Genomic DNA, 22,780 nt, shown 5'->3' with positions numbered 1-22,780 from the left:
AGGGAACTTTTTTGTTAACTGCAAATCCCCTCTCCTTGTCTTCATGTAGAGAATTGTCAAATGATTCAGTTAATATTCATATTTAACAACCTAGTCTATCCCTGTATAACCATGAATTGTTAGGGGAAATTAACAGTACTTTTTAATTTGGTTACTTTGCTATAGGGAGAATATGATAAATACATAGTTCTCAAATTAGTCAATGTATTTATGCTTGCTTAGTTTTTTATTAAGATTGTTTTCTAGAAATGTTTTTTTATAAAAGTCAGTGAGAATAGTCATTGTATTCTTAACTACCTTTAACGGGCAGGTACTTTCCAAGAAAATTTCATTCTTTACACTTGTAATAGGAGAGTGTAGATGGCCTGACAAAATAATTTTTAATTAAATAATTTTTTTTCTGATTTGTGTCAACACCGTAAAGTTTTGTTGTCTACCTGCTCACATCAAAGCTTTTCAACTATAAATATTGAATATGGGAGTTGTATTCTATGGGGCCTCCCTTAGTAAGGCTTCATAATTTTCTTTGTGGATTTCACATTCCCCTTCCATATGTATTGGGGATAACAATACTTACGTTTACATTGAGGCCGTGTTTGGTGAAAAGAAAAGTGCTCTGGCCTGGGAATCATAAGATCTGAGTTGAGTTTTATTACCGACTTGAACACTAACTGTACTACATCTTTTGGTAATTGGTTTCCTCTTTCTGGGCCTTGATTTCTTTGGTGTAAAATGAGGAGGTCTTTTTGCCATTGCAAAACAATAGTAGTCGTTTATAATTATAAGCATGGTTCTGAAGTTCCTTACTCCTTTCTGTTCTTTTCATGCTCATCTGAGGACTTGGATCTTTTCTTTATAAAAAAAAAATACCTTTATCTTTAGCCATCCTTAAATATTTGGTATTTAGGCTCTGGAGTCAACTGATGTGGATTATGAAGGCTTCCTCACCCACTCTCAAGGGATCTAACCTTGGACAAATTGCTTAACTTCTATAAGCTTCAGTTTTCTCCTCTATAGAATGGGAATACCATTTGCTAGGTTTGTTGTGAGGGTTAACTGAAGAACCCATCAAGCATAGTACTTGGCCATAGGAAATACTCAGTATGTGTTAACTTTTGACCATTATCTCATTTATCTCCCCTGGGAAAATGAAAACCCAACTTCTTTTTTCAGGTGTTTAATCCTTGTGTTTCCTTTTTTTTAAATTTGTGCTTCTGAGTTTGAAAACTCAATGATAATTATCCTGAATAATTTCCTATGAAATAATTTCCATAGACTTGATTGATAACCCATTGTGTCAGTTGGGATGATTTTAGCTGCAAGTATCAAATTTAAAATAACCTAAAGAGTAAGGGCTCTTATTATACAGGATGACATGTAGTTTAGAGGGAGGGAGGGCATTCAGTTTTATTCAGTTTCTCCGTGATGTCATCAAGGGCCTGGGGTCTTTCAGTCCTTGTCTTTTTCTGACTTTCCCAATATGGATTTTATTCTTAGCCTTGACCCTCCTGGTCACAAGGTGATTGCTACAACTCCTGAATTGGGTTTTTACAGGTGCATATCCCAAGAGCAAAATAAAAATTGGGTGGGGTGTGGGATAGTCTTCTCCATATTCTGTATTTGTCAAGGAGGGGAATCTGTCCTGGAGCGCCCTCTGACTGTGGCTTATTTCCCCTTAAGGGATTTCCTTTGGCCTGGCTTGGTCATTTGCCCATATCTACTCTGGGAAAAGCAAGTATCTGGCATATTCAGTTTTTTTATATGCCAGTAAACACGTATGAGGAGGGTGAGCAGCCTGCTGCAGGTGTTAATATTTTCAGTAGAGTAACTACAACTTTTTATTTTTTGGAAGGTAGGGTATGGCATATATGCTTCATAGGACCTGTGCAAACAAGAGATCTGTTTGGCCAAGGTTGACTAGAGTTGTGCTGATTTTAACTACCTTTTTATAGGCAGTTAGAATTTATGGCTATATATTATCCTGCATAAAAAGAAGTATAACTGAAGTATAGAAATCCACAGTTTCTTTGAACCAAATTGAAATTAGAAAAATGATGACTTTTGCTTTTTTGCACTTCAATGACAATGTTGTATAAAACACAATTTAACAAGTATATACTGGGTTGTTTGTACTAACTAGTATATACTGGGTGATGATGGCCCCAGACTCTTCCAAATGCGTGATTATTTTTATCAGCATTATATTTTTCCACAATTTCACTAATGAGTGTGAGAAGTTAATGAAACCCTAGTTTTCTTTGGCCTAGATAAATAGAGCATGATGGCTTAAGAGACAGAGTGAAGATATCCCCCAAATCAGAACGTTTGTAGAGTAAAAGGCCCTGTTAATGATGTAGAGACAATAGTTATAACCCAGGAATGACATAGGAATATTGGGTCACTCTGTTAAGTAGAGTATTTGGAGTTAATTTTTTTTTTTTGAAATCCTGGTTCAGCATTCACTAGCTTTGTGCCCTTGGCTAAGCTACTTAGCCTCTATGATTAATATTATTTGTGAAATAATATAATGATTTGGGAATGATCTGGCATCTTCCTAGCTCTTATTTCTCATTGCTTTCCACATTTTTCACTTTGTCACTACTGAGCTACTTTTAGTTTCCCATTTCCTGCTGGCTCACATCAATGTGTCTTTGTTCACAGTGGTTCATTTGCCTCACTTCTTTACTTGACCAGCTCCTGACAAACCTCTTAAAATGCAGTTTGTGTAAGTGTCGCTTCTTCTAGAAACCTTTCTGATGTTCCTGGCTGATTCGTCATCGTCTCTAACATATCAGTTGTTTACATTCTTCTTTACCAACTGCATTATGCACAGAATAGTACTAATTCAAGCCTATTGAAATGGGAGGTGAAACAAACAGTGAAACGCAGATATTTTACTCTGAGGATTTGAGGATGATTAAGATACAGTGAGTTCTAAATTTTTGACCTGTATTGGAGATAGTGGAGCAAAGAATGCAAATTTACAGTTTAGTTTCTAAACATTTAACAGTTTCATAACTGGTGTGTAACCTGCCAGAAGCCAAGTGAATAGGTGAATGATAGCTCTTCACATTCTGGCTTGATTTTCTCACCTTTTCATGGAAATGATTACTCTCAGCCTCTCCCCGCTTTGAATAAGGTAGAAATCGTAGGGAAAACTAAAAAAGTGGAGATTGTTTAATAATGCCCCTTCTCCAGATTGGATTGGAAGAAGTATAAATGAGGTGAGTTTGGGAGTATGATGTTAATGTTCAGCATTCGTATTGTTTTACTAAATACTGGTGGGTCAGGTGGTGAAATGTGTGCATTAGCATCATTCTCTCCTTTGGTGACTGAGTTAGCAGTGTTAGGGGCTGACTTGTGTCTTTACAAAATTTATGTGTTGAAACTATAACCCCCAGAACCTTGGAATGTTACTGTAGAATTGGAGCCTTTAAAGAGACAATTAAGTTAAAATGAGACCTAGAGAGTGTGTTCTAATACAGTCTTACTGATATCCTTATAAGAAGAGGAAATTTGGGCACAAAAAGACACCAGGGCGTGCACCCAGAGAAAAAAGACCGTGGGAGGATACTGCGAAAAGGCAGCCGTCTGCAAGCCAAGGAGAGAAGCCTCAGAAACTTTCCAACACTTTGATCTTGGACTTCCAGCCCCTAGAACTAGGAGAAAATAAAGTTTTATTGTTTGAAGCAGTTAATCTATGGCATTTTGTTAGCACCAGCAAACTAATAGAGGCAGTATGGAATTTCTCGCTGTCATATCAAGGTATTCTTTCCTAAAAATTATAGTGTTGATGTCATAGGGCTATGGATTAGAAGAAAAATTCAACATATTAGGAAAAAAACAAACAATTGTGGAGCCCAAGAAACCATGTATTCAATTTATCGTTACAATTTATAACAATCAATTAGTTATAGCTCTCTCACTGTAAACTAACTAAATTATGTTATAATTTAAATTATGACTGTGCAAAGCATTGAAAACCAAGTCCCCTCACTTAAGAAATAATTGGATGAAAACATAAGAACTATACAATAGTAGCATTTTAATTTTGTCATTCTTTTTCATTTATTAGCTGGAATATTTCTGTAAAAGAAACTTCCTCATATCTACTATTTGGCTATGCCCTAGTACAAATTTTATAGGAAAGATAGGATATATTACTCTTTCCTTCTGTATACTGAGTTTTTAAATAATGAGTTGGTTCACTAGTTACCTTCAAAAAGGACTGATTGGTTTTATTGAGGTCTAAGTAACTTTAGGAGCTCCTGCATTTAAATATAGTTGATGTGTTTCAATCCATTTGTTATTATCCTTATTGATTAGCAAATTGTACCATCTTTGGTCACTAAGAGTCTCTTCATGCTGGCATCTGAGTCCTTGGAACATGATCAAATAAAGTGATCTTTAAAAGCTTCCTTGCCCTTCAGTATCACAGTTCCAGACATCAGTTACATTCCTGCCCTGGGTCTAGACTTGCCGTTTCTCCAAGGAGCCCTCTTCTTGTAATGGGTGCTAGCCGTGTTCATTGTTACTGCTGGTCATTGTTTCCGATTCAGATTCAGCACCAAGGTGAATTTTTCTTTAATCTCTTCTCTCTTTGATCAGTATTTCCTTTCTCCCTCACTTGATTGCCAGGATCTATAGTATTAAAATAATACATAATTACTAATTTGCTTCATTCTGTGTTACACATATATTAAACTGTCTATAACAACAATACCACCAACAACATTATTACTGAAAGCAATCTGAAGTTTTTTTGTTGGGTTGGTTGGGGTTTTTTTGGCAGGGGTAAGGGGAGAACATTTCATTTTGTCCTTAAGGTATCCCACTTGGATACCTTAGCCATACGTACCATCAAATAACTGTGTTGAAATTACTTGAAGTATTTTTTTTTCTGTGATTATGTCACCAAATATATATATACACACGCACACACATGAAATTAGGTTCATTGTTTAATTTTATTTATTTTTTAGAATTTACTTGTTTTAAATTTAATTTTGTTTTATAATTTATATAAAATATCAGGTTCTAATGGCAATCGCTGCTCTACCACCCTATTTCCTCCGACATCCTATATAGGTAACCGTTTTTAATTTTGCATTTTATCCCAGTGTGTTTTTTAATGTAAGTGTTTTTTAAAATCAGTATTTTTCCACCTTTGTAAATAAATGGTAGAATATCATACACATACGAGTATTTCTCCACTTTGTTTTTTCACATAACAGTCTATTATGGAGATCACTATATAGTGGAATATAGTTATTTTGTAATTGTTCTTTTTAGGTTTAGTACTCCGTTGTTTAGTATGTCATTGTAGTTTATTCAGCTTGTCCCTTTTGATTAACCAATGAATTTTACTTATTTGAATGACTACAGTTTTAGCCTTGGAATTGTCTTTCTGTATTCTTGCAAATCATAGGGATTTTTGTTTATGTGACAGATATTTTGCATTTGAATAATAAAACTTAAATGACTTGTTTTATTAGCATTTTAGTTATTGATGTGATTATTATTCTGATATAATTTTTTTTTTTTTTTTTTGTATTTTCATCACCATATTTCTTGTTTAGGGCTCCACTACAGATGCTTAAGGAATGCTTTAATCTTGAGTTTCTTTAGGGTTTGCCATAAAATTTTCCAATAATGGAGAAAATTAGGCCTGTATTAGGCTATCATTATGTAGTTTCATATACTAGAATGGAATATTGATTAATTAGTACATTTAACATTTTTCTTCTAGTTTTAAAGATACTACTGTTGAGGATTTCGTATCATTATAAAATGCTGGTAGAATTGCATTCAGTGACATTTTCATGATTTCATTTACAGCAAAGAAAAAGTTTCATTAGCTCTTTGTCATTTGATCATTAAAGAACAACTATTTAAGGATACGAAAACTTTTAAATATTTGTGGTGGCTCATTTATAGCTTGGCTTTTTTTTCACTGTAACCTTTATTCCATAAACATCCACCAGTGTTCTCAAGATTTTTCTTGGCTTACCCTTCAAAATATATCCAGTATCTACTTTTCATCACCTCTTTTTTTTCTCCTTGATCCTGGACTCTTGTTTTTCGCTGGAATTATTGACGTTGCAGTAATTCTAACTATAACCATCCTCTTCTACCCATCTATTTTCCATACAGCAGCCAGAATGATCCTTTTAAAATATTGTAAGTGGGATAACATCACATTTTTATTATTAGTCCTCCAGTGATTCATAATGCATCTGGGATAGAAGCCAGAGTTCTGGTGGCCTACCATGCTATTGTTTGGTCCCGTCACCTTTCTGACTTCATTTCCTCCACTCTTCTCTGAGCTCTCTCAGTCACACTGGTCTAGCCTTTAAACAAACGAGACGTCTTGCTTCATAGTCTGAACCTGCTGATGTCTGGAATTACATAATGTTATTTTGGGTAAAAAAAGAAAATCAGATATTTTTACCAATTTAAGAAATACATAAACTTCACCACGCCAGGAAGAAATAGCATTACTGAGCTCAAGCTCAGGAATCAGACAACTCTGTTTAAATCTTAACTCTGCCAAATAGTTGCTGTTAACTTTGGACAGATTGCCAGCTTCTCTGAATCTCTGTCTCTTCATCTATAAAATGGAAATGTTAATACTTGTCCTGCTTTATAAGATCATTTTGAAGATTAAATGAGATAATGTGTATAAGACACTCAGCATAATATGTGGCACATATTCAGTAAATGTTAGCTAAATTAGTTATTATACATAATGCAGTTTTTGGTTACTTTTAGTGAAAAAGACATAAACTCTTGATCCTCCTGGATTATTATAATTTTGTCTTAGGACGACCCTAACTAGATGAGAGGAGCAGAAGAGAGTGATATAGCCATTTACTTTGATATGTGAGTATTTGAGCCCCAAGAACAGTCGGCAAATCCATGAATATTTGTTTTATTTACATATTTCTTATGAAAATGATACTTTATTAGTGTAAACCAGACCATGTATTTTGATTAGAAGTCTCAAGGTGAAAGGATCCTATGAAAATAGTAAAATTTTATTTGAGAGATATTTACGTCTTGTGATAATGACAATGAGATACATTTGTCTAAAACTGTAAAAATGTATTCATACATTCTTATTCCATTTTTTAACAACTATGAGAATGTTCACTGTGACTTCCATTTCAGTTAGGACTGGACCCTCATTCTCACTCAAATTCTGATGTTCTTTCCATTATCGCACAACTGTCTCCTATTGCAGGGTTAGGCATTGTGAGATATAAAAATTACTGCAACACAGTCCCTAATCTTCAAGCTTACAGATACATGGGAAGTCAATTAACTAATACTAGATAGAATAAATGGACCAACAGATGTACAAGGAACACTGAGGAAGAACTGATTAATTCTGGTTAGGCCAATCAGAGAAAGATTCTAAAGAAAGCAAAGAAAGCGACATTTTTATATTTAACAATGAACAGAGTTTTTGTCTTTGGGAATTGGAGCTGCCTGAATAAAGTCACGTTATTCATGAGAAATAATATATGTAAAGTTCTTTCACTGCATTAGCTAACATTTAGTATTTCTTCATTAAAACGTACTGATTCCCATAAAGTTGTTAAAATGAACACTGCAGCTAATAGGCTACTTCTGCTAAGCTCACTCACTTCCATTTCCACCAGCTGATTTGCAAGACTACCAAAAGTTAGTGTGTGTTTTCGCCTTTTGATGCCTGTTGAACTTGTTAGTGGTTAAGTAATTTAACCAGATGGCCCCCAAATTGACGAAATGTGTACAAAAAATAAAATTGTTACTATAACTTAGGTAAACACTCCAGAAACACTCAATAAAGGCAAGGCCCCCAAAATACAATTGCTGTTTAATCAGATGTGGGTATGGCCACTGAAAGACTGAGAGAAAAAATATCTAGACTGTTTTTCTGTTTACTTCAAGTTTTTCCTTCACTTTAAAAGCACTTGGGAGTCTTAGACAACACATTCTGGGTATGGTTATCGCAAGCAAAGCAGCGTGGATTTAAGTCATTGGAGACATTCTCCGATCTTTTATGTTGAAATAAATGTCTTATTTACATTTATTTCATATATGTATTATGTTTTATTATTCCCTTTTTTAATCAGCTTTTCTGGTTAACCAAGCAAATATCAGGTCTGATTGCAGTGGATAAAAGGGTTTCTCTGGAGCTATAGTTTTTGGAGGAGAAGAACATTAGTGGAATACGGAGACTAGCTGGTAAGACTGGGAAGTCTTTGCTTATCCCACTTAGTGTAACTTTTTTATTTTTTATTTATTTTTTTTTTGGGGAATATTGGGGAACTGTGTTTCTCCAGGACCCATCAGCTCCAAGTCAAGTCATTGTCCTTCAATCTAGTTGTGGAGGGCGCAGCTCAACTCCAAGTCCAGTCGTTGTTTTCAATCTTTAGTTGCAGGGGTCACAGCCCACCATCCCATGTGGGAATTGAACCGGCAACCTTGTTGTTAAGAGCTCATGCTTTAACCAACTGAGCCATTGGCCGCCCCTGTAAATTTTTTTAAATGATTTTTTTATGTTTCAATTACACTTGACATACAATATTAGTTTCAGGTGTACAGCATAGTGATTAGACATTTATACTCATATAACTTATGAAGTGATCACCCAATAAATCCATTGCCCATCTGACATCATGCATAGTTATCATAATATCATTGACTGTGTTCCCTATGCTGTACTTTACATCTCCATGACTATTTTCTAACAACCAATTTGTACCTCTTAATCCCTTCTCCTTTTTCAACCACCCGCCAACCCCCTCCTATTTGTCAACCATCAAAATGTTCTCTGTGTATCTATGAATTTGTTTCTGTTTTGTTTATTTTGTCTTTTAGATTCCATACGTAAGTGAAATCATATGGCATTTGTCTTTCTCTGCCTGACTTATTTCACTTAGCATAATATCCTCTAGGTTCATGCATGTTGTTGCGGATGGCAATATTTCATTCTTTTTTATGGCTGAGTAATATTCCATTGTGTGTGTATACCACATCTTTATCCATTCATCTATTGATGGACACTTAGGTTGTTTCCATATCTTGGCTATTGTAAATAATGCTGCAGTGAACATACGGATGCATATGTCTTTTCAAATTAATGTTTTGTGTTTCTTCAGATAAATACCCAGAAGGGTAATTACTGGGTTCTTTGTCTCTTGTTATAGTCTTTATTTTTAAAATCTGTTTTGTCTGGTATGAGTATTGCTACTCCAGTTTTTTGTTTGTTTTGTTTTACCACCCCCCCCACCCCCACACGCACACACACACACACACACACACACACACCCCACACACACACCCATTTTCATGAAATGTCTTTTTCCATCCCTTTACTTTTGGTCTGTGTGTGTCTTGCAATCTGAAACAAGTCTCTTGTAGGCAGCATTTTATTGTCTTGTTTTCTTATCCATTCAGCCACCCTATGTTTTTGATTGGAGCATTTAATTCATTTACATTTAAAGTAATTGTTGATAGATGTGTAGTTACTGCCATTTTATTATTCGTATTTTTGTTTTGTTTTCTTCTTACTAAAGAAGTGTCTAAGACTTCAGGTAATACTGGTTTGGTATTAATGAACTCCTTTAGCTTTTACTTCACTGGGAAGCTCTTTTTCTTAGTCCTTTGATTCTAAATGATGGTTTTGCTGGGTAAAGTAATCTTCTTTGTAGGTGCTTAATTTTCATCACTTTTAATGTTTCGTGCGAGTTCCTTCTAACCTGCAAACTTTCTGTTGAGAAATCAGCTGACAGTCTCATGGGACCTCTATTGTAGGTAACTAACTGATTTTCTCTTGCTGCTTTTAAGATTCTCTCTTTGTCTTTAACCTTTGGCATTTTAATTACGATGTGTCTTGCTGTGGGCCTCTTTGAGTTCATCTTGTTTGGGACTCTGTGCTTTTTGGGCTTGTCTGTATTTCCTTCACCAGGTTAGGAAAATTTTGCATCATTATTTCTTCAAATGCATTTTTCAATTTATTGCTCTCTCTCTCTTCTCCTTCTGGTACCCCTATGATGTGAATATTGGTACACTTGATATTGTCCCAGCGGCTCCTTAAGCTATCCTCATTTTTTTGGATTCTATTTTTACTGTTCTGATTGGGTATTTTCTGCTACTTTAGCTTCCAAAATTATATCCTCTGCTTCATCTAATCTATAGTTGGTTCCCATTAATGTATTCTTTATTATAGTCTTCATTTTTGACTGGTTCTTTTTTGTGTTTTCTATGCCCATTTTTATGTTTCCCGTCTCTTTGTTGAAATTCTCCCTGAGATCACCGAGCATCCTTATAACCAGTGTTTTGAACTCTGCATCTGGTAGATTGCTTGTCTCCATTTTGTTTAGTTCTTTTTCTAGAGCTTTTTTCTGATCTTTCATTTGGGATATGTTTCTTTTTCTCCCATTTTGGCTGCCTCCCTGTGTTTGTTTCTATGTATTAAGTATGGCTGCTATGCCTCCCAGTCTTGGTAGAGTGGTCTTCTGTAACAGGTGTCCAGTGGGGCTCAGTGGCACAGTCTCCCTGGTCACCTCAGCCAGGTGCTGCAGGTGTGTCCCTTGTGTGGGTTGTATGTGCTCTTCTGTTGTCATTGAGCCTTGGTTGCTGTTGGTACATCAGTGGGAGAAATTAACCCTCGGACTGATTGGTTATGAGGCCTGGCTGTGACTACAGTAGAGGAGCTGTTGTGCAGGGGCTGAGCCTATGGAGCAGGAATGACTTTAACAGCCTGCTGAGGCTGCCTTAGGTGTGTTGTTTGTTATTGTTCATGGAGATGGTTGGGGGGTGCTCTGATGTAGCCTGAAGCTGGACATACCACCCAGTATGTTGGTTCTGGGGCTTCGTGGGAGTGGCTATGATTCGGGCCAAGGTCAGCCACTGCCCGTGCTCTTCACAGGGCCACTTGGTACGAGCAAGAAAGCAGTCTGCAGATGGCTGCCACTTGGGCTGTGCTTGGAGGTGCCTGGGAGGGGCTAAGCTGTGAACCGAGGCCAGCTGCCGCTGCCGCTAATACCAGACATGGGGCTGCTCAGCAAGCAGTATAGGGCATGCCAAAGCTAGATGCTGCTTGTTTGGGGTTTGTGAACCTTTGAGAGAGTATAGAAAACTCCACAGCATGAGCCAAGTCAGGCTGTTTGTATGGAAAAACCTCTGGAATTGGCTTGGGTGAGCCCACAAGTTTGGTGGAGCAAGATCTCAGGGAATTACCAGGGTGGGGCAAATGGTGTTAGCTAAGTAGATGGAGACTTAGATATGGCACTCAATTTGGTCTGCAGGCTGGGTAGGCGAAGGGCTCAACAAAGGAACAATGGGTTCTGCCAACTTTTCTGTCTGTGGGAAAGCTGCCCCTCCAGCTCTTGCCCTGAAGCCAGACAATTCAGTTTTTCCTTGTGTATTTCTGGCACCTCTCAGGCTGCTGCCCCAGCAGTGCAGCTCCGAGTAAGTGAGTCTGTCAGCAAGTAAGTCCATGTGCAGGCCCTTTAAGAGGAAGGCCTGGGACTCCAGCTTCCCTGTGTCTCACTCAGCCACAGTCTTCGCTGGTTTATAAAAATATTAATGCATTTGGTTATAGAGCGCTTAATAGTATTAGACTATGTCTTTGGCATTTTCTTCTAAGCCACTGATATTCATTCTGTATGTTTCGATGTTGGTACTTTCTTGATCTTACCAGAAGGTATCAATAAAAAGTCTCAGACAACATCCAGGAAAACATTTTAAACATTTAAGCTCAACAGATTAGGTACCAGCAATGCACATAAATCAATTGAAGTGTGAATAATATGAAGAGCTGTGACAAGGGTCGCATGCGGACAGATATTGACAAGTACATCTTGTCTGCCACCTGGCCAGTTTCCATTTTAAAAAATCATTTATTGTAAGATCCATTAATTGTAGAAGATTTCAGTGATATTAAAATGTAGAGGAAATTAATATCTTAGAATTGCTATGCAATGAGTAGGATTTTTGCCTCTAGAAATTGAGAACTGCAACAATAAAGTAACAAAGTAATTGATTTTAATGAATGAATGTGTGTTTTCAGGAATTAGTACATGATCAAAAAAGCATAAAGCTGCTGCTTTAGGGGAATAATTGAGAGAAATTGGAAATGCTGAAAACAGAACCTTCAGGATTTCCTATATTTAACAGTGACTTTGCAAAGAGAAGGGAGGAATAAAATGCTTCCCTACATTTTGAATTTGTTTTTCTACAAATGTCAATTCAGGTGCCTAGACAACTGGAAAATAGAGCTCAGTTTCACAAATAGACTCATTTCTCTCACAAGTGTTAACCTGGTCTTTTCTATTGGCATAATTTTATCTAGCATAATTATGGAACTTTGATGTCAGAAATTAAAATTTGGCAAGGTGTCAGGACTACTAACAATTGTGCTAATAACATGATTTATATACAAAAATAATACTTCCACCTGTGGGGTTTTGGCAAATTGAATTTTTTTTAAAGATTAAAAATTGGTATTATTATAAACTTCACAATTTCTTCACAGTTAAAATTGGGAGAGAGAATTCCTGCCTCCAAGTAAATAGAATAGATACTTTTTCCCCTGTTCTTTCTTCAAAGTATAACTAAGAACCCTGAACATTATATATAAACATAAGGAGACTCTAAACGATGGAGAGAAGAACACAGAGCAGCTAGGGATCTCGAGACCCAAAGAATGACACAATGGTTTGTTTTCTGGCTTGCTTTTTTGCCTCATATATCCGACCCTTGGAGTTGAAGAAACTGATAATCCAAAGCATTGATGGGCGCAGATCAAAAAAGCCTTTTATCTCTTTGGCCAAATACTGGGAGAGGAACCCCTAGCAAGACAGAAAACTTTAAAAGTAAATAAATAAATTACCACTCTACTCCAGCCATACACTACTGGGAAAAAAAAATCTTGGTCCCACCCACATCCTCACCAGCAAGGGCCACTTAGGGAGTGTGGACTTCCACCCTTACTAGGCTGTAAAAACACCCCAACATCCACACTGTAGTGATGTCAGATGAGGCTAGATACAGAGCCAGACAAGACTTTTATCCCCATCAGATGGTTAACTGGCCCTTCCCTCACTTGCAGTGGAGAACATGTGGGAAGCCTGGACTTCCACCCTCACCTGGCAGTAAGAAGGAGCTCTTACCTCCTCCCTGGTGTCCAAAGGGGCCTAGTGGAAAGTGAATACTTTCACCATCTCCAAGCAGAAGAGTCCTGCCTCCCTTCCGTCATGGTGCCAGGGGAGGCTACATGGAGAATGGCACTCACACCCTTCTCAGCCAGGGGGGTGTCAATGAAGGTGCGGTGAGGAGCCACAGATAACAAGCTGCTGCCTCATCTCTGGTATCAGTGGAGGCTAAGTGGGGAACCTGGACTTATTCCCCACATTGTAATAACGAGATGGCACCTCCCCACCTTCCTCTGCTGGAGCAGGGCCATACAAAACCCGCTGGCATAGATTTCAGTAAGATCTGGAGTCTCATAACATTACTCAAAGTGTCCAGATTTCAATTGAAAATCAATTGTCATACCAAGGAAAATCTCAAATGAAGGAAGATAATCAATAGAGACCAACATTGTTATAACAGCAACATTAATCTTAAAATTATCTGCCACAGATTATAGAGCAGCTATCATAAAAATGCTTTAACAGCAATTATGAGTATGCTTGAAACAAATGAAAAAATAAGTCTCAGGAAAAAAAATAGAAAGTCTGCAAAGAAATAGAAGATATGAAGAACCAAATGGTAATTTTAGAACTGAAAAATTAATAGCAAAAATAATAAAAATTCAATGAATAGGCCCAACAGCAGAATGGAGGAGATAGAAGAAAGAATTAGTGAACTGAAAAATAGAACAATAAATTATTCGAATCTGAGCGACAGAGAAAACAGACTAAAACAAAATTAACAGAGCTTCAGTGGCCCATGGGACTGTAATGAAGAGCTAACGTTTGTACTATTGGAGTCCCAGAAGAAGAGGAAAAAGAGGGCATGGCTGGAAAAGTAGTTAAAGAAATGATAAATGATGTCCAAACTCTTACCCAAACTGCAAAAGATGTTAACCTGCGGATTCAAGAAGGTTAGCATATTCCAAACAGGATAAACCAAAGCCGTCCACACCAAGACATGCCATATACAAACCTCTGAAAAACTAAAAAAATTAAAAATATTGAAAGCTATGAAAAAGAAACTGCATCATCTTGAAAAAATTGAATGACAGATTTATCATCAGAAACCATGGGGGCCAGAAGGAAGTGGCACATTTGTCAAGTGCTGAAAGAAAAGAAATTATTTTTTTAAAAACTTCTAAAATTCCCAAGTCAGAACTTTTGTTTGGATTCTTACTCTTATAACTATTTTCAACGTGATATAGAACGTCAAAAATGAAATAGCAAAGTGCATTCCCACTGAAGATGCGTAAGATTTTTACACTTATTTTATGATTTTTGTTTCTTTCAGAGACTTCCAAAAGAAAGTAGTATTTATTTCTGAAGTTACTAGTGTAACGTTCTACTTACCCATCTTTGAAAAGTTCAGATAGCTTAGTTTTCATAACTTCTGTCTCATATGATAGCTTTGAGTAATTCATTTGGCTTTTCAAGAAACAACTATTTCACTGGTATCCAAACTTCCTGATATTTTAAAAATATTTTTATTGTGATTAAAGATACAGAATATTACATTTATCATCTTAACCATTTTTACGTGCACCGTTCAGTGGTGGTGTTTATTGTTGTGCAATAGATCTCTAGAATTTTTCATCTCGAAAAATTACCCACTAAAGAGTAATTTCCCTATCCCTCTCCTTCCCGCCCTTGGTAACAACCTTTCTATTTTCTGTTTCTGTGATTTTGGCAACTTTTAGGTACTTAATATGAGTGGAATCAAAGCATTTGTCCTTTTGTGGCAGTCTTATTTTGCTTAGCATAATGGCCTTGAGGTTCATCTATGTGACAGAATTCCCTTTTTTAACTTTATACTCTGAATTTTAAAAATTCATGTATTGGTTAAAATGACTTTTGATACTAGTTTTCCTGCAGTACATAAGGAAGTCAATGTTCATTAAATTTGGACACTAAGTATATCGAGCTCTTGCTGATGAAGTTACTTTCTCCTTGTCTCTGATCACTGTGTTCTCAGCCTCTGATTTAAAGAAAGATTTTCAATTAAAAGATCAAAATTTTTAAATGAACTTTTTTTTCTCAATTTCTTCTGTAGTTTGATTTTTGACAAAACTCAGAATCCAAGTTAATTAAGAGACACTGTCAAAATTTGTCTTCCAAATTCAGTTAACACTGAGTGATTCTATAACAGGTAGAATACTGCCTGAATATTTATTTACCGTGTCCAAATTTCAACCAATAACTTGGTTAACAATTTTACATCTTTTGTTAGGTTATTCGTTGACTCAAAGCTGTAGATTATTGTAAATCTCAATAAACCTGGTAATTAACCATTATTGACTTACACAATTTATAAAGAATGTCATCATTCACTAAGTGGCATCTCCTATTTTAGCCCCCTTTGTATTACTTGAGGAAATCATTAACCATCGTTAAGGAAATAAAAGCCTGCTTTTTTCCACCACCACCCCGCCCCAACACCCCTGAAGTATTACAAAAAGTTGCCCATCTGAGACACAGCCCAATCTTCTGATTTTCAGTTTGGGACTCCTCTGAGAAATCTTTGTGTTGTTGTTTTCCCAAGAAATCTTAAAATAAATAGAGTATATTTTTCTTAATTAGCAGTCACAAGAACTGCTTATAATAGAATACCCTAGCTTTTTTGTTCTGAAGGAAGTCTAGGCATCTGTTTTCAGTGTCCCTCAAAGTGAATTTGTGTTATTTCAGATAGGCTATATTTTGTTTCACATTATCTTAAACATTACTTTGTAAATGTCATGATTTTACATGATGTGGTAACAGAATTTTAATTTTATTTTTAGACATTACATGAGATGACTCATTTAAACTTCACACAGCCCTGTAAGTCAGCTATAAACAGGGCTTTAAATGTTTTAAGTTAATGAATGTCACACTACTGTCCAAGGCAGAGTTTGGAGTCTAACCAAAGTCTGCAGAACTTACACATTTATGGTTTTTTTCCTACTAACCAACATTTGTGAATGGTTTTTGAGACTACTCATGATAGATAAGAATTAATACCATGGGATTTTATTCATTTTAATATATATTTTTTAATATATTTACATTGCAAGTAATAGTAGGAGTGCAGAAGAGGCTTGGAAATTGTATTCGCGCACATGTGTGTGTATGTGTGTCTGTATACACACACACACACACAAACTTTTGGCTCAGGGAGTACTCCGGGCTCTACTTCCTGCTAGTAGTTTTGGAGCTTTGCTCGTCTTAGTTTCTCTTAACATCCTTCCTGTTTATATAAATTTTAGATTGTCTGTAGTTGGCTTTGACCTTGTATTTCCTTGAGACTCTGCTTCCCATATATAGCTCCCTCTGCTGCAAGCACAGTAGCTACATTGAGGTATTCCTTTTGTTCTCAGTCTTTATATCCAGTGAATGATTTCTAATACTGTACCTAAACAAAATAGAAGTGGTTTTATGTGGAAATATCCCTAATTATTTGGTTGAGATTTTTGCCTAACAGAATAATTTCATATTCTCTTGGAGCATAGTACAGTTTCTTACTCCACTTACATCTTTCTTCTTTTTTGCTTCAGATTCATTTATTTGCAGTACATAAATGTTCTTGTTTAGTTTCATATTACAGTTTAAAAAAAAAAATAACCTCAATTCAAGTATGACTTCTGTTTGTAAAAGTACCATGAAAATCATAAAAATGAAACATTACTTTGTACAGGAAAAAAATGTTTACAACATATTGTGAAGTGTGAAAATGTCAGGCTACGAAATGATATGGTAGCCATTTTGTGGTCTGACACACAAAACAAAGCTTGCTGCAGAAAACTTGAATAACAAAAATTACTTCTCTTATCACCGAAGAAATACAACTAATACAAATCCCTCCTAACCCTACCTCTTACAGGTAATTACTAACTTTATAGTGTATATTTTTTCATTCTTTTTCTGTGTGTATAGTGTGTGTGTGTGTGTGTGTGTAAAAGTTACATCTCCACGTAGATACATATAGCTAGATGGAAAGGGCCTTCTTAAAGCCCTTGACAAATTGACAAACCTGACTCATACAACCTTTAAAATTCAGTTAAATACAAAATAAGGAAAGTTTTTTCTTAAGGCAGTGACAATATGGAAAAATATTTGTAGTACAGCTATTTGTCAGATGTAGGGAATACCTTAAGTTTCCTGCATATCATTAATTAGCACCACCATCCATTACAGCATATGTCAAGAACTTCACTTTATCCTAGACACCTTTTTCACCCTTATTTCTCATATCCAGCTGATCTCCCAGTATCTCTTAGGTCTCTCTGAAATTCATCATTTCCTCCATCAAATTCAAGCTTCCAACATGATTTTCTATATTACTGCTGTATCTACTTAACTGGTCTGCCTTTTATTCTTTCTCCATTCTAATTTATTTTCCATACTGTACAAAATGATCGTTTTGAAACACGTATCTAATCATGTAAGCATCTTACCCCAAAAAACACTCACCGACTTTGGAGGCATGTGTGTGTGGGGTGAGGTGTCAGAGACAGAAATATATAGAGATTGATCATTTATTTCAGTTACTCGCGGGAATATGAACCTGGCCCTTGTCTAGCCATACACACTTCCTGTCACAGTGTTTGGTGCCTTTTGTTCTCTCTTCCTGGAACACACTGTCTTTCCATTATTTTTGTTAGTACCTACATATTCAGAGAATTCTTTCCTGACCTCACTAAATCAAATTATCCTATTATTTACTCCTAGACACCACAAAATTATCTGGCATGAGGCTTATAGGGAGTCAACCCAAGGACCTGGGCAGGCCCGCTTTGGTTGTTCTGCTGGCCCGGCCTCCCTCAGCCTCTGACTGGGCTCAGTCCAGCACCGTGGGTGATCTATATGAACCCAGTAGCCATGGCCAGATCAAGGGGTCCAATCCAGTCTTCGGGGCCAATGATCCAAGATTATCTGAATTGACCAAGGCCTACCAGGGAAGAAGTGAAAGAACAACTGGAAAACAAAAATACTGCAAGGCATTAGCTGAATTTGAAGAAAAAATGAATGAGAACTGCAAGAAAGAACTAATAAAACACAGGGAGAAATTATTAAGTGGAGATGAGAGCTCGTCCGAAAAACAATAAAGAAAAAAGAAAAGAAATCTGGTAGGTATTTATCTTCATCAAGCTCTGATTCTTCCAGCAGTTCTTTGGATTCTGAAGATGAGAATGAGAATAAGAAATAAGGAAAAAGAAAAAGAACCATTCACATCCACCTTCTGATAGCTCCAAGTCAGAAACGGAGTCAGACAGTAAGTAGTTTAAAAAAGAAAAGTCAAAGGATGCAACAAAGAAAGAAAAGGTGTTCCAAGTCTCAGCGAAAAGAGGGAGACGTATCCTGAAGAAAAACCTTTATCATCTGAGACTTTATTAGGTCAGATTATATTGGCGTATGAGTGAAAAAGAAGAAAAGCAGTGAAGAACAAGAAAAAGCAACAGGAAAAAAACAAAGATAAAGCATAAGAAACACAGTAAGAAAAAGAAAAAGAAGGCTGCTATGTCAAGTCCTGACTCACCATAACATTAATAAAAGTCAGGATTCTTTTAAAACGCAAGTGCAGTGTTTGAGGGAATCACACCTGTGAAAATTATGCCATATTTTCTAAAATGCATGAATTTTCTTGTTTTTAGAATTATTCCGGAACTATTTAATGGCAACTCCAATGCCGCTGTGTAAAAAGGCCGTAATAGTTGCTTGCTGCTCGAACATCTGTCTTTTTCTCTTCTATTGCTTAATAACCCTGGGAGATAATACGCTACAGTCATGTACTAGTGGTTGATATTTGGGGATAATGTTAATATTTTTTACTATAAGTATTTAATGATAACAGAAAATGAATCTGGGTACATCATTAAGATGTAATCAGAAATGATCAGGTGGCTTTTAAGTAACGTTTTTGAGGTAGGGGTTACATTGATATTTCAAAATACTTACTCTGTAGATAAGTGTATTTTAATTTTTCCCCTCGTATGTTTTATTTACCTAGGGAAGGATCTTCTAGGGTTGGAGGAGGGTGGATTGCTGTTTCTTTACCTACAAGAATAGCATGCTTTTTATCCTCATCCGTCCTATTTTTGCAGACACAGTAGCCGTGCTTCGTGGGGAGTCACAGTTGGTATGGCAGCCTCAGCCTTTACTGAGCTTAGTGACATCCTTGGACTCTTGTCATGTGCTGCTTTGAGTAACCGGCGAAACAGCCTTTTGCAGTCCGAGAAAACCCCAGAAGCTCTGGGATTTACCTCCACTTCAGTAATACTGACTGATTTTTTTAGCATTAGAATGTCTTACATTTGAATTAATTTGGCTACATTTTGGCTTTGGAGAGGAGTCATTTCAAATAGACACGGGTACTTAATTGAACTTGATAGCTAAAGATTCTAAAATGCATGTTTTATACTTTTTTATGTTTTACCCAGTCAGGAAAATTTTATGTAACCAGTAATAGTTTGTGGTTTTTTGTTTTTTTTTGGGGGTATGAATTTTGTATAGGCTGTAATGTTTAGCTCTTATTAACTTTATTTTTGCTATCTTCAATCTTTACTGCATTTAATGGCATTCTTGCTAAGATATTTAGCATGTGAAAAGCAAGTTTTTTATTTTTGGGGGGAGGGGTGTGGGGTAACAGCTTCATATTGAAGTTGAGACATAACCATATACAAGTTGAGTGACAGGTGTGGTATATTGTGTTGTTACATAAAGCTGTTGCCAGAATCTTGGTAAATACAACATTTTAAAAGTTTGTCATTGGATAGTCTTCACAAATTATGACAAGTTAAACTTAGGTGAGAATTACATTATTGCGCTTTCTTTGTCATTTTACCGAGATTTTGTGCCTTATATCGCCTGCAGAATTGTTTACTAGTAATGTTAAAAGAACTTGAAAAGAACTTAATAAGTCATTTTCGCTTTACATGTTTATATACTGAGGTAGCGTGAAATACAATTTGATGTACAATTTTCCCTCTTACAAAGGGTGTGCTAATTATAGTGGTTATACACAAAATGTTTTGGCATGACAAGAGGCTGAATAAATAGCTATATTACTTTTATAAAAAGACATCTTAGTTTTTATTCATCTACTCTTCTACTAAACTGGGAACTTTCGAGGGGAAAATCCATCTTTATTTTTGCTTACCATTGGATTCCTGGCATGAAACATAGTGCGAGATACATACCAGACACCTGACTTAGTCAACTTTGGCTGCTGTAACAAAATACCATAGACTGGGTGGCTGAAACAACAGGCATTTATTTCTCCCAGTGCTGGAGACTACAGAGGCCAAGATACAGGTGCTGGCCGGTTCTGTGTCTGGTGAGGGCTCTTGCCTTGCAGATCACTGTCACCTTGCTGTATCCTCTGGCAGAGAGGAAGTAGTGAGCTCTAGCTAGTCTCTTCCTCTTACGCAAGAACACTAATCCCATCATGGGCGCTCCACTCTCATGACCTCATCTAAACCTAATTACCTCCCACAAGCCCCACCTCCTAATAGCATCACATTGAAGTTTAGGGTTTCAGCATGAATTTGGAGAAGACACAAACATTTCAGTCCATAACAACACCCCATAAGTGTTTGTTGAATTAATGAACACATTAGAAGTACAAGGAAAAGATGTAAATAAGAAGTTCAGAAAAGGAGAAAATACAAATGCCGGTCAACATCGAAATACTTTTAACCTCATGAGTAATTAGGAAATAACAAGTTAAAACAATGATAAAATGTTTTATTCACATCATGCTCGGAAAATTTTTAAAGATTGATAATATCAAGTGTCCATTTCAGAACATGTCCATTAGGAGGATGGTATTAAATAAAAGTGTGATCCAGTCATACTGTGGAATATTCACAGCTATTGGAAGGGGGAAGCATTGTATTACAGTGCATTTAAAATAGTCCCATTAATTTTTGTTTTATAAAAAGAACCTCAAAAGTAACTGTATATATGTTTATATACACCCATATATAAATTAAGAGCAAAGGTACTGGAAACATACTTGCCTTACTATTGATAATATATATGTGAGAAGGGATCGTCGTAGAAGAAGAGGTATAAAGAAGTTCTTTCTTTTTTTAACTTTTTTTTTTTTTTTACTGTTTTTATAATGAGAATATTTTTATGTAGTCTGAAAAAAAATACAGATAAGAGTTAAGTTGGTTAGGGACATAGAGAAAAAAAGCTCATTCTTTACATACAGAAAGGTAAAATCAGGGATGCCAAAGAGCATGGTTTAATTTGGAACTATAAACAGTTCCTTATTGAAGCCTAAAGTGTGACACAGGAAAGAAGAGGAATGAGGCTGAAAAGGAATATAAAACTAAATTATTTAAGGCCATGTGTGTTTTCTCCTAGTATGCTACAACCATTCAAAAATTTTTAAGTTGGGAATTGACACTGGTCATGTTAAACATTAGGCTGGTGCAAAAGTAATTGCGGTAATTGCAAAAACTGCAATTACTTTTGCATCAACCTAATAGATGATTCTAGGAGATGTGTGGTTGACACAATGAAAGAGATTGGTAAGCTTTTTTGTATCTGGATCCCTTGGGCAGGTTTGATGAAGTCTGTGGACATTTTCTCAGGATTGTGTTTTGGATGCATAAAATACAAGTACAATGAAAAACCAATTATATTGGATTTCATTTATCAAAATATTAGAAAAACACATTTGTGGTGGTATAGTTATATATGTGCTTCTTTGACACATTAAGTAAGAAGACCTAATGGTTGGTCTAATAATTAATTTCAAAATAGTGATGAGCATAAATAATATTTTAAGATACCTGTGTGAGTTGAATGGTCTGCTATATTTTGCCCATGGGTCCCACGTTAAGAACTGTTGCTTATGGCATGAGACTGGGAGCATGGAATTCGGTTAGGAAACCAGTCGGTATGGAGACAATGAAAAATCGCAGTGGAGACAGTCTGAAGTGATCCTATGAAAGACTTTCTAATTACTATTAAACATTATTTTGTGTTAGTAAAGCAATGTGTGTACATAATAGAAAAGTTAAGAAATACAAATTACAAAAACAAAACATGCTCCATGGTAGTCTTTTAAAAATTGTGTAATACATATACTATCCTTGGTTTTTATTGCTGTGTTTATGTAGGAGTTTTCTTCATTGGCTGTGCATTTAGTCTTATTTCAGTGATATACTCATTGCTTAACTGTTTTCCCTTTGATTTTACAGGTTTTTGATTGGTCAGGGCGCACACGTAGGGGCCGTCAACAGTGAGGGAGACACGCCTTTAGATATTGCTGAGGAGGAGGCGATGGAGGAGCTCCTTCAAAATGAAGTTAATCGGCAAGGTAACTAACAGCAACTTAAATGGGAAAAGTGTTTAAAACGGTTTTAGAAAGAATATGATACTTGACTTTTTCAATAAAATGATTGTTGACATTAAAGGACAACCATGGTAAGCTGAAAAATCAGCTTACCTAACGTGCAGTGTGATTCTATTTGAAAAAGTACATCATTCTCAATTCTGCATCTTCTTAATATTCTGTGGTAATAAGCTTTGAAGAGAAATAAAACAGGCAGAGAGGATAAGAAGTGTATAGGGTGAAGGTGACACATTGTAAATTTAAACAG

At 36.1% G+C, this 22,780-nt stretch overlaps 1 protein-coding gene and 1 pseudogene across 7 annotated transcripts in view; both read left to right on the top strand.

Moving 5' to 3' along the window:
- The window catches only part of PPP1R12A (protein phosphatase 1 regulatory subunit 12A), a 140,048-nt gene that overhangs the window by 46,061 nt on the left and 71,207 nt on the right, over window positions 1–22,780 (top strand). For all 7 annotated transcript variants that reach the window (XM_074325372.2, XM_074325370.2, XM_019751271.3 and 4 more), the window contains one exon: window positions 22,379–22,497. In XM_074325372.2, the coding sequence (XP_074181473.1) occupies window positions 22,379–22,497 (119 nt within the window). The remainder of the gene's footprint in view (window positions 1–22,378; window positions 22,498–22,780) is intronic.
- Window positions 17,111–20,085, top strand: LOC109457974 (uncharacterized; annotated as a pseudogene).

Source organism: Rhinolophus sinicus, chromosome 1 (assembly GCF_057876585.1).
Source record: "Rhinolophus sinicus isolate RSI-liver-muscle chromosome 1, RSI-T2T, whole genome shotgun sequence".
NCBI lineage: Eukaryota > Metazoa > Chordata > Mammalia > Chiroptera > Rhinolophidae > Rhinolophus > Rhinolophus sinicus.
Note: the sequence above shows the minus strand (reverse complement) of the source record. Positions and strands in the feature narration are given on the sequence as shown.